This window comes from Nycticebus coucang, chromosome 8 (assembly GCF_027406575.1).
Source record: "Nycticebus coucang isolate mNycCou1 chromosome 8, mNycCou1.pri, whole genome shotgun sequence".
NCBI classification, from domain to species: Eukaryota; Metazoa; Chordata; class Mammalia; order Primates; family Lorisidae; genus Nycticebus; species Nycticebus coucang.
In genome coordinates, this window is record NC_069787.1 from 9,827,746 (window position 1) to 9,840,389 (window position 12,644).

At 49.3% G+C, this 12,644-nt stretch overlaps 1 protein-coding gene across 6 annotated transcripts in view; it reads right to left on the minus strand.

Annotated features, from left to right (window-relative positions):
* The window catches only part of OGG1 (8-oxoguanine DNA glycosylase), a 16,796-nt gene extending 4,233 nt beyond the window's left edge, over nt 1–12,563 (minus strand). For 2 of the 6 annotated variants that reach the window (XM_053598789.1, XM_053598785.1), the window contains exons 1-6: nt 10,536–12,563; nt 8,996–9,243; nt 7,866–8,045; nt 3,947–4,128; nt 246–396; nt 53–102 (exon numbers count right to left, since the gene is read on the minus strand). In XM_053598789.1, coding sequence (XP_053454764.1) covers nt 53–102; nt 246–396; nt 3,947–4,128; nt 7,866–8,045; nt 8,996–9,243; nt 10,536–10,642 — 918 coding nt within the window. In that variant the 5' untranslated portion in view covers nt 10,643–12,563. Of the gene's footprint in view, nt 1–52; nt 103–245; nt 397–1,860; nt 1,989–3,946; nt 4,129–7,865; nt 8,046–8,995; nt 9,244–10,535 lie in introns of those variants that run through there. The other 4 variants (XM_053598787.1, XM_053598786.1, XR_008381559.1 and 1 more) reach the window with 4 other exon arrangements.
* Between the last annotated feature and the right edge of the window lie 81 nt (nt 12,564–12,644).

A 12,644-nucleotide genomic window follows, 5' to 3' on the forward strand; every position in this document is an offset into this window, starting at 1 on the left:
ACGGGGTTTGAGCTGCAGGGAAGGGGAAACCTAGGAATCCAGGTACACTCACCGCTTGGGCCCAGCCAGCATAAGGTCCCCACAGGCTCCGGAAAAAGTTTCCTAAATCAAAAGTGATGAAGCTAAATTAATTGGCCCCTTCTCCCAATCAACAGAGGTAGGGTCTGAGCGAGAGGTGACTACGAGAGAGAGTTTTTACCATCTTAGCCCACTGCCAGCCGTAGCATCTCATGCTCTCTCCTTACCTAGTTCCTTGTTGGTCTGGGGGCTCAGACCCTTCGCCTGGGATGTGGTAGGGTGCCAGCTATAGTCACGTTGGGCAATCTGCCACACATGGACATCCACGGGCACAGCATGAGGCTTGTCTAGGGCCATTAGGCAGACGCAGTCAGCCACCTTTGACAGACAGAGAGTGTGTCTTTGAGGAGGAATGGTAGATCTGGCCAACATCCTGCTTCTAGCCCCAAAGCCACCTGCTTCCCACTCTGAGGTTACCTATTGTCCTATATTCTCAATCAATATATACTATCTACTAATTTTTAAAATAACGGCAATAAAAACTGCTATTGAATGAGTGAGCCAGGTTTTCATCAAACATAGGAAGAAGGTATTGCCATACTCATTTTAGAGATAGGAAAACTGAGGCTCTAAAAGTTTCGTGAACTAGAGTGAGAGGGAACAAACCTGAGTGGGAACTGTGGGGAATGAGAAAATAAAACAAGAGACAAAGATGGGATTGGAAGGACTAGAGCAGGTCAGACTGCAGCCAGCATTGCACTGTGGGAACAGCTTTATTCCTAAAGTATCTTAAACAAGGTTACTAAATGACATAAATCTCTCTCTTTTTTTTTTTTTTTTGAGACAAAGTCTCACTATGTCACCCTTGGTAGAATGCTGTGGCATCACAGCTCACAGCAACCTCAAACTCCTGGGCTTAAGCGATTCTCTTGCCTCAGCATCCCAAGTAGCTAGGATAACAGGTGTCCGCCACAATGCCCGGCTATTTTTTTCCCCCCAGCTATTTTTTGGTTGTAGTTGTCATTGTTGTTTTTAGCAGGCCTGGGCTGGGTTTGAACCCGCCAGCCCTGGTGTATGTGGCCGGTGCTATAACCACAGTGCTATGGGTGCTGAGGTGAAAAGATGTAAACCTTAGCACATGGGGTAAAGATTAACCTTGGGGAGGAAAAGCTACGTGCTTGTCCTGCTTGCTGGCAAGATAAAAAGGAAAGTATGCATGGGCTATGTGACTTCTGGCAGAGAAAAGAATGTTTGTTGTTAAAGGAGGAGAAGCAGCTGGAGGTTGTTCCCTGAACCTCTCCCCAGGCTGTCGGGGTCACAGCCCCTATTCTACATGAAAGTGAAGTGACTTGACCAAAGTCACATAGCTGGGAACAGATAGAGCCAAGATTTATGTTAAGCTGGAGTCCAGAGCCTATTAAAAAAATTCCTTAAACAAAAATCCATTTTTTTTCTTTTTTTTTTGTAGAGACAGAGTCTCACTTTATGGCCCTCGGTAGAGTGCCGTGGCCTCACACAGCTCACAGCAACCTCCAACTCCTGGGCTTAAGCGATTCTCTTGCCTCAGCCTTCCGAATAGCTGGGACTACAGGTGCCTGCCACAACGCCTGGCTATTTTTTGGTTGCAGTTTGGCCGGGGCCAGGTTTGAACCCGCCACCCTCGGTATATGGGGCCGGCGCCTTACCGACTGAGCCACAGGCGCCGCCCACAAAAATCCATTTTTTAAACTATATATAAGTATTAAGAAGAAAAGGACAATAGTGTAATTCTCTGTTATCTTACTGCTAGTTAACTCTGAACATGTAATTTCAAGAAAAGAAAAAGACAAACAATAGAAATACCTTATTTGTCTCCCCCAAGGGAACCACTATTAAATTTCTGCCAATTCCGGGTGGCGCCTGTGGCTCAGTGGGTAGGGCGCCGGCCCCATATACCGAGGGTGATGGGTTCAAATCCGGCCCCTGCCAAACTGCAACAAAAAAATATCCAGGTGTTGTGGCAGGTACCTGTAGTCTCAGCTACTCGGGAAGCTGAGGCAAAAGAATCACCTAGGCCCAGAAGTTGGAGGTTGCTGTGAGCTGTGTGACACCACGGCACTCTACCGAGGGTGATAAAGTGAGACTGTCTCTACAAAAAAAAAAAGTTTCTGCCAATTCCTTCTGGACATTTCTTTTTTCTTTTTTTAGGACACATTAAAATTTGCTTTAATACTTCTTTGGGGGGAAAAAAACACCACACTTGTAATGAATGAACAAGAAACATTTTTATGCTATTATTTGTATCTACCATGCCATGAATTCATAGGGGAAGAGGTTCCAGCAGCTCAGGGAGGCACCTTGCCATTGAATGTGACAAAGTGTTGACTGACTTTTGAATTCGTGGGAAATAGGTCCCAGCACCTTGTATCACTGTTACATGGGGACTATTGGTTATCTTGTGTGCCCCTGCTGTACACATATTATGCCTGAGCTCATGGGGAATAAATAGGTTCTTGCTTCTAAAAACATGGGTCCACTGGTACTCCTGTGTGCTATGTCATATGCTTATTATGCCATGAATTCATAGGGAATGGGTTCCAGGAGCTCAGGCTCCTTTCCATTAGTTCTCACAAAGTGGGCTTCTCTGGTGGCGCAGGCTGGCGCTTCAGTTGAACCCAGGTACCTTTCTCTTTGGCTTCCTTCTTTTTCTGATCATTTTCCTTCACACGTTTCAGGAAGCTATCTCGGCTCTTAGAGTGCTTAATATGCTCAATACGAACATTAAGCCTCTTCACGAGGATCTTGCCCTTAACTTGTTTGTTTACAACAATGCCAGGCACATGCTGGGTAACACTGTAGACTCTTCCAGTTTTGCCATGGTGACATCTGTGTGGCATGCCTTTTTGAACAGTACCCATTCCCTTGATGTCTACAATATCCCCTTTCTTGTAGATTCGCATATATGTGGCCAAAGGAACAACTCCATGTTTTCTAAAAGGCCTAGAGAACATGTATCGGGTGCCTCTCCTCTTTCCCTTTGTGTTTGTCATTTTGGTGAATTACTGGAAGATGGCAACTCCGGCCGAAAGGAACCCCTTCTGGAAATTTCTGCATACATAGAGCAGTACATATATGCACTTGAACAAACAGTCTTTCTAGAAATTCAACCAAAGGCAATAACCTTTTTAACTGCAGGCTTCAACCCCCAGGCCGTGGACTGGCACCAGCCCATGGCCTGTTAGGAACCAGGGACGTACAGGAGGGGAGGAGTAAGTGAGCATGAATAAATGTTATCTGTATTTACAGCCACTCCATCGCTCGTGTCACTGACTGAGCTCTGCCTCCTGTCATACCAGCAGCATTAGACTCTCATGGGATCATGAACCCCACTGTAAACTGCACATGTGAGGAATCTAGGTTGTGTGCTCCTTATGAGAAACTAATGATGTGTCCCCCTCCCTGCCCCCCAGTGCAGGTCTGGGGAAAAACTGGTCCCCAGTACCAAAAGCTTGGGGACTGCTGCTTTATATGCTTCTGCACTCATAAAACATTTGCTTATATCCTTTCTGCTCTGCCTCTAGAAGCCAACCCTCCAACCAGCGCTCAGGCCTGCCTCAGTGCCTCCTACTCCTACTCTCAGTGGTAGTGGAGAGGGCGGCTTTTTTTTTTTTTGTAGAGACAGAGTCTCACTTTATGGCCCTCGGTAGAGTGCCGTGGCCTCACACAGCTCACAGCAACCTCCAGCTCCTGGGCTCAAGCGATTCTCCTGCCTCAGCCTCCCGAGTAGCTGGGACCACAGGCGCCCGCCACAACGCCCGGCTATTTTTTGGTTGCAGTTTGGCCAGGGCCGGGTTTGAACCCGCCACCCTCGGCATATGGGGCCGGCGCCTTACCGACTGAGCCACAGGCGCCGCCCGAGAGGGCAGCTCTTACCCGCCTGGGGTCTTACCTTGGTGCCTACCCCCGGCAGGGAACAGAGGGCCTTGTGGGCCTCCTCATAGGGGACCTCTCGAAGCTGCTGCAGCCAGGCCTGCCCACCCTGTTCTTCCAGGATGGCTCGGGCACTGGCATTCACATAGCGGGCACGGTAGCCCAGGCCCAGCTTCCTGAGATGAGCCTCCACCTCTGGCCCTATTGGGAGTGCAGAGAGTAGGGCTTAAGTCCTCAGGCTGGTGTGCGAGCCCTCTAAGTACCCCTCCCACCTCTCCACCCATGAGACAGTGGCCACTTTTATGTGCAAAGGAAAAACTTTGCACATAAAACTTAGGTTAAAATTTAAGTTCTGGCTCAACGCCTACGGTAGCCCAGTTGTTACGGCTCTGGCCACATACACAGAGGCTGGTGGGTTCGAACCCAGCCTGGGCCTGCTAAACAATGACAACTGTAACAAAAAAAAATAGCTGGGCGTTATTGCAGGCACCTATAATTCCAGGAGGTTGAGGCAAGAGGATCGCTTAAGCCCAAGAGTTTAAGGTTGCTGTGAGCTGTGATGCCACAGCACTCTACCGAGGGCGACATAATAAGACTGTCTCAAAACAACAACAAAAAAAACTTAGATTCTGCCCCTCTACAAATGTTTTCTGAGCACTTACTATACATTGGGTACTGGCTCAACTCCATACCAGGGTCTGGGAAATTCTTGCTATCTTTCTCAGCTTTCCATTTGAGTTCCTTAACCTTTCCAAAGAGTATTCATACCCATGATCTACAAAAATAATCATGATAGCAACAGCTTCTATTATCATGTGCTGGATATCATATACTGGCAAAGCACTTTGCCAGATATTATGCTGACTTTTCTCAAGAACCTTGATGACAGGCTCAGCGCCCATAGCACAGTGATTATGGCGCCAGCCACATACTCTGAGGGTGGAGGGTTTGAACCTGGCTTGGGCCAGCAAAACAACAGTGACGACTGCAACAAAAAATAGCCGGGCATTTTGGCAGGTGCCTGTAGTCCCAGCTAGTTGGGAGGCTCAGGCAAGAGAATCGCTTAAACCAAAGACTTTGCGGTTGCTGTGAGCTGTGATGCCACAGCACTCTACTGAGAGTGATATAGTAAGATTCTGTCTCAAAAAAAAAGAAAAAGAAAGGACACAGTGGTACGTCTGGGTCACACCTGTAATCCTAGCACTTTGGAGGCTAAAGTGGGTGGAGTGCTTGAGCTCAGGAGTTCAAGACCAGCCTGAGCAAGAGTGAGACCCCATCTTTAAAAAAAAAAAGCCGGGTGCTGTGGTGGGCGCCTATAGTCCCAGCTACTTGGGAGGCTGAGGCAAGAGAATAGCTTGAGCTCAAGAGTTAGAGGTTGCTGTGAGCTATGAGGCTACAGCACTCTACAGGACAACAAAGTGAGACTCTGCCTCAAAAAAAAAAAAAAAGACTGCTAATAGTTAACATTTACAAAGGACTGGGTGGAGACTTTTTTTTTGAGACAAAGTCTCACTCTAGTAACTCTGGGTAGAGCATCATAGCTCACAGCAACCTCAAACTCTTGGGCTTATCAGTATCCCAAATAGCTGGGATTATAGGTACCCGCCACAACCCCCAGCTAGTTTTTCTATGTTTTTTAGTAGAGACAGGGTCTCACTCTTGCTCAGGCTGGTTTTGAACTCCTGAGCTCAAGCAATCCACCTGCCTCAGTCACCCAAAGTGCTCCTGTAAGCCACAGTGCCTAGCTGGAGATGGGATCTTGCACCCAGCTCTGGGGAACCAATGACTTGTGCTCTTAACCTCTTGGCTTATAGTACACTCCCTCTGACCACTTTACTCATCTCCCAAACCCCTCTACATAGGAACTGTTATTCTACAAATAAATTAAGGCTGGAGAGGTGAATGAATTTCTTTCTTTTCTTTTTCTATTTTTTTTTTTTTTAGAGACAGAGTCTCATCTTGTCACCCTTGGTAGAGTGTCGTGGCATCACAGCTCACAGCAACCTCTAGCTCCTGGGCTTAGGCAATCCTCCCGCCTCAGCCTCCCGAGTAGCTGGGACTACAGGCACCCACCGCAACGCCCGGCTATTTTTTTTTTTTGTAGAGACAGAGTCTCACTGTACCGCCCTTGGGTAGAGTGCCGTGGCGTCACACAGCTCACAGCAACCTCTAACTCTTGGGCTTATGCGATTCTCTTGCCTCAGCCTCCCGAGCAGCTGGGACTACAGGCGCCCGCCACAACGCCCGGCTATTTTTTGGTTGCAGTTTGGCCGGGGCCGGGCTTGAACCCGCCACCCTCGGTATATGGGGCTGGCGCCCTACCGACCGAGCCGCAGGTGCCGCCCACGCCCGGCTATTTTTTTTTTTTTGTAGAGACAGAGTCTCACTGTACCGCCCTTGGTAGAGTGCTGTGGCATCACACGGCTCACAGCAACCTCTAAGTCTTGGGCTTACGCGATTCTCTTGCCTCAGCTTCCCGAGCAGCTGGGACTACAGGCGCCCGCCACAACGCCCGGCTATTTTTTGGTTGCAGTTTGGCCGGGGCTGGGTTTGAACCCGCCACCCTCGGTATATGGGGCCGGCGCCCTACTCACTGAGCCACAGGCGCCGCCCGCGCCCGGCTATTTTTTATTGCAGTTTGGCCGGGGCTGGGTTTGAACCCATCACCCTTGGTATATGGGGCCGGTTCCCTACTCACTGAGCCACAGGCACCGCCCTCTTTTTTTTTTTTTTAAGAGACAGAGTCTCACTTTGTCGCCCTTGGTAGAGTGCCATGGCATTATAGCTCACAGCAACCTCCAACTCTTGGGCTTAGGCGATTCTCTTGCCTCAGCCTCCGGAGTAGCTGAGACTACAGGTATCCACTACAACGCCCGGCTATTTTTTGTTGCAGTTTGGCCAGGGCAGGGTTCGAACCCGCCATCCTTGGTATATGGGGCTGGCGCCCTACTCACTGAGCCACAGGCGTGGCCTGTGAATGAATTTCTTGAGGTCTGTGGTAACTAAGCCAGCAACTAGGACTCAGATCAGGTTTTTTTCGAGACAGAGCCTCAAGCTGTACCCCTGGGTAGAGTGCCATGGCATCACAGCTTATAGCAACCTCCAACTCCTGGGCTTAAGCGATTCTCTTGCCTCAGCCTTCCAAGTAGCTGGGACGACAGGCGCCTGCCACAACGCCTGGCTATTTTTTGGTTGCAGCTGTCATTGTTGTTTGGCGGGCCCGGGCTGGATTTGAACCCGCCAGCTCAGGTGTATGTGGCTGGTGCCTTCGCCGCTTGAGCCACAGGTGCCGAGCCCAAGATCAGGTTTCTAAGCACTAAAAACATTCTCTTTTCTTGAGACAGGCTGTCTCCTTGCAATGTAGTTCCCAAGCCTTGGTTCTCACTTCTGCCTCTGTAAAATACTTGCCTCACAGGGCTGCTATGAAGAGCATGTGTTCTTAGATACAAAATTGGTTCACTATAGTGATAGCAGCTTGAATTTACATGTACTTCCTGAGTGCCAAACACTTGCTAGGTGCAGTATGTATATTCCTTTATTCAATCCTCATGACTGCTCTGATAGGTAGGTGCTATTATTATCCCACTTCACAGACAAAGCCACCGAAGGCCACAGATTTTACAAGTGCCCAAGTGATAAGAGTTGGGATTCAGATCGAGGCAGTCTCCAGAAGGCATGCTCTGACCCCAAATGTACACTGCATATGTACAGTGTACATTTTTTATGATGAGGCATTGGGCAAAAAGCACAGACTAGCAAGGTGCTAACATTTCAGGGACACATAGGGAAGATGAGGTGTAACTGGGGCTCAGCAGACCAGGCAGGTCTGGATGGAAGCAGTGTTTGGGAAGGCAGGAAGCCTTGAGATAGTGACCAAAGAACTGAACAGATCCTAAAAGCTAGTGGAAGGCCTAAGGGTAGGGGACCCACCTACTCACCAGCCAGGGCCTGCAGGCTGGGGAAGCCATAGTAGGTGACATCATCAAGCTGTATGAGCCGAGGTCCAAAGGCCTGGCACAGCCGCTCCACCATGCCAGTGATGCGGGTGATGTTGTTGTTGGAGGAACAGATGAAAGAGAAAAGGCATTCGATGGGGTCCTGTCGCAGCAGTCTCACACCTGGGGACCAGAAAGGTTGGGAGAAGAAGAAACACTTGCTGTTCAGAGTGGCATCCTCTCACCCTCAGATCAGATTCTAGGGAGCAAAGCTCTAAGGGGATCCCAGGAGAGTAAGGGATAGCATTGCTACAGAAAGTAACACCAGACCTCCTTTCATTCTTCATAGCATATTGTAAGATCTGAGTTACTATCTCATTCTTTTTTGTGTGTGTGTGTGTTTTTTTTTTTTTGGCCGGGGCTGGGTTTGAACCCACCACCTCCGGCATATGGGACCGCCGCCCTACTATCTCATTCTATAGATAAAAAGGCCACAATGTAAGCAAAATGAGGGCAGGTATTTGTGTCGATTTTGTTTGTTGGTGTATCCCCAGCAGTCATACAGCAGATGTTCTATATATATCTGCAAAATTAGTGAAGTCACTTGCCCCAGGTGACACAGCCAGGAATGGTCTCAGTATCCTTGTTACTTCACTATGGTGATCAGTAAGTAGGATATAATAATAATAATAAGCCATGCATGGTGGCTCATGTGTGTAATCCTAGTACTTTCAGAGGTTCAGGATCACTTGAGGCCAGAAGTTAAAGACCAGCCTGAGCAATATAGCAAGACACCTATCTCTACAAAAAATATAAAAAATTAGCTGGGCATGGTGGTGCATGTCTGTAGTCCTCGCTACTTGGGAGGCTGAGGCAGGAAGATTGTTTGAACCCAGGAGTTTGAGATCATCCTGGGTGATCATGCCACTGCACTCAGCCTGGGTGACAGAAGTGAGACCCCATCTCTAAAAACAAACAAACAAACAAAAATAATTACCAGGTGCCGGGCACTATTCTAAGTGCTTTATATATGTTAGCTCCTTTTTATTAAGTAGATATAGACCTAATCTTTCAGATAGTAAAACTGAGTCCAGAGAAGTAATTTAACCAATATCCCAGCACACCCTGCTCACCTTGGAATTTCTGAGCCACCTCTTTGAAATGGGAGTCCACGGAACCCCAGTGGCGATACAGTTGAGTCAGGCTGACATCTAGCTGGAAGTACTCACGTACAGCCTCCAGCTCCTCTAGTGTGGGCCTGCCAACCCAGCCCTTGTCCCCTCGGTACACAGTGCAGTAGAGCTGCTCCTCAATTTGAGTCAGTGTCCAAACATGGTCCGCCAGTACACCACTCCAGTGTGCAGGGCTTTGCTCCCTCCACCTAAGCTCCAAGGTACACAACAGCTCTAGAACACTCAGTTTCCCTTCCTGCACCCCTTGCAGTCCCTTCCATTGTATTACCACTCCATTTACAAAACTGATTTAACTGCAAAGTAAAAGAACTAATTTTTATTATTTATTTATTTTTTTAAGAAAATGAGATTTGGGAATGGGCATTGCAATGGGAATACACACACCATTGTAAACTATGTGCATAGGGAGATAAAGGAAGACAAGGGTTTTTATTTTTATTTAATTAACTTCTTTTTATTTTTTGAATCTTTTTTTTTTTTCTCCTTGAATATATCATTGTGTATTTCTTTTTTTTATTGTTAAATCATAGCTATGTACATTAGTGCAATCAAGGGGTTCAATGTGCTGGTTTCATATACATCTGAAATATTCTCATCAAACTGTTCAACGTAGCCTTCATGGCATTTTCTTAGTCTTTCTTTTTTAAAGAGACAGAGTCTCACTTTATCGCACTTGGTAGAGTGCTGTAACATCACAGGTCACAGCAACCTCCAGCTCCTGGGCTTAGGTGACTCTCTTCCCTCAGCCTCCGGAGTAGCTGGGATTACAGGTGCCCACCACAACGCCTGGCTATTTTTTTGTTGCAGTTTGGCCGGGGCCGGGTTCGAACCCGTCACTTTCGGTATATGGGGCCGCAGCCATACCCACCGACCCACAGGCGCTGCCCAAGACAAGGTTTTTTCTTTTGTAGAGACAGAGTCTCACTTCATGGCCCTCTGTAGAGTGCTGTGGCCTCACATAGCTCACAGCAACCTCCAACTCCTGGGCCCAAGCGATTCTCTTGCCTCAGCCTCCCGAGCAGCTGGGACCACAGGCGCCTGCCACAACGCCCGGCTATTTCCTGGTTGCAGTTTGGCCGGGGCTGGGTTTGAACCCGCCACCGTCGGCACATGGGGCCGGCGCCTTACCGACTGAGCCACAGGCACCGCCCAAGACAAGGTTTTTTAAAGGGGAAATAAGGGAGAATTATATAATTGTTCTGAGATAATTATCTTTTAGGATAACTATCCAAGAGTGACACCAGTCCGAGGGAGAGCTATCTTTTACATGGGTTATACCGCTTGATTTTCACAATAACACGGCACATATTATCTCTACTGTATTAAGAAGGTAACAGGCAGGCCATCCAGGAGAGTTTCCTTTTTTGTAACTTGGAGTTTCTTCTATCACCCCCCAAATTCCTTTGCATTCTCTGCCGGCAGGACTGAAGAGTCAAGAGCCAGGATCCCAGGGGAGGGACCTCGGGGTGCAGTCACTCACCGAAAGGACTGTCCAGAAGCCAGAACCAGGTCCAGGCGCAGCTCAGACAGTGGACATGGAATGGAGGCCCACAGGGCCCGCGTGGAGGCTAGAGTACGATGCCCCATGCTACCGCGCTATCGCTTCCACGCCAAGCCCCGCCCCAGATGGCCCCGCCCACACAGAGCCACCTTAAATTGGAGGCCAAAGACCCCGCCCAGACAAAGACCACGCCTCCTAGGCCTCGCCCGCCTGGTCCCGGCTTCGTGGACTCCGTTTAAGGCTTCGCCCTATTTTCATTTAATTCTTCCATTCCCTGCAGGCCCCTCCCTTTGCGGTTCATCAAAGTCCCGCTCCTCCCACTCTGTCCCCACTTCCAGCTTTCCTGACGTCTCCTCCCCCGCCCCGGGCGCTCACATCTGTTTCCACAGCTGCTTAGACTTTAGGAACCCCGCACCAGTGAGTCCTTCCGGCTTCTCCAGGGGCCGACCTCGCCGCCACCGGAAATAGGGCTCAAGCGCCGGTTCTTAGACCCAGAGGTAGCCAATCCGAGGAGAAAGTGGGAGGTGCCAAGGCGAAATCGGCGCGGCAGCGGATGGGTTGCCCTTTCCGCCGCGCCCGAGCGGTTCGCGCGCGCTGGGCTCCCTGCCGGCTATTGGTCTTTCCTCAACCCGGAACACTTGGCTCGCTGGAGCGTCCCATCACAGCGCCCCGCGGACCCGGCGCAGGGCGCGCCCTCAGGCTCTAGTCCTGGCAGATCTCCTGAGAACCTTTCGACTCCTCGGGGCTGTCCGCCTTCAGAACCACGCCTTTCCCTAGCCGTTCGCAGAAAGCCTCAGATAACGCACCCTCCCTTCACCGAGAATCGGACTGGACACAGCTCCGACCCCTCAGCACCCGGGAGATGTGCCTACAACGTGTCTTCAGAGGATTCTCTTCAGCGCTCACCCGCCTAAGCGTGTCCCCTCCCAGGCCTTCTCCCCGGGCCCCTACTCCACAGTTAGGCGTCCTCACAGACTTCACTGGCCTGTTTCCTCGGGATTGTCCCGCCTCGGCCACAGCTGCTCCCTTAATTCCGGGGCACTCCTTCAACAATGCTCCATCTGTTTACACCGTAGTGCCGAATGGTGCCTATGTAGGGGCTTTCTCTGGGGCTGGGCCCAGAAGCCCAGAGACACAGCTGCTTAGGTTGAGTCCAGGTACAGACGTGTGGCCTTGGGATAGCCTGACCGCCCGGTCCAGTTGTCAGCGTCAACAGCCTGGACACAGGAAAGATTATGTAATTTCTTCCTTTCTGGAAGAAGACATGAAAAAACAAGGAGCTGAGCCATTTTTCACCTTCTAGCACAGTGATTTCTGGTTGTATCTGAATAACTAGACTACACGTTCTTTAAGGGCAACATCTGCTGCTGACTGATCTTTGTGTCCCACTCACGGTACCTAGCAGAGAGGGTGGGTGCACACGAGCATGGTCTGATAGGTTGTTTTTGTCTCAGTTCCACTCAGTAGCAACAAGGCCTTGGGCAGCCATTTCTTCCCGTGATTGTCTAATAGACAGGCATGTCACCCTCTAGGCGCCTAGCGCTTGGAAGGGATTCCTTCAATAAAAGTTGGCTGAATTGGAAAAGAAGGTGCCTATGTTGGGGATGAATGAAGAGCAACCCTCCACATCCCTGCTCTGTCCCCATTTAAGCAGGGGGAAAGTCTCAGCTGTAGTGATGGAAGCACTTGAGCCACAGGATTTGAAGCCTCTGAAGTCCATGAAGGAATCAGTAGTTGACTCTGGCAGTTCCACATTCTGGTTTCGGAGCCAACTTTGCTGACAAAAGACCAAAGTTCAAGTCCTACCTCTGTGACTTTCTAGGCAAGTTAATTTTTCTAAACCATAGCATCTTTGTGGAGATTAACAAGCCTACTATTAAAGTACCCCATAGTTACTATTATAAGTATAAGGATTACATGAAACTGTTATCTGAAGGTGCTTAGTACAGGCCCTGCAGGCAGTCAGTGCATGGGAAATGGGGGCTCTCAAACTCTGTTATTGTCTTGTAAATGAGCAGCAATCAGCAACCACCTGAGCCCAATTAAGTACTATCCCTGGGACACAGAACATCCCTTTTGCCTTCGCAA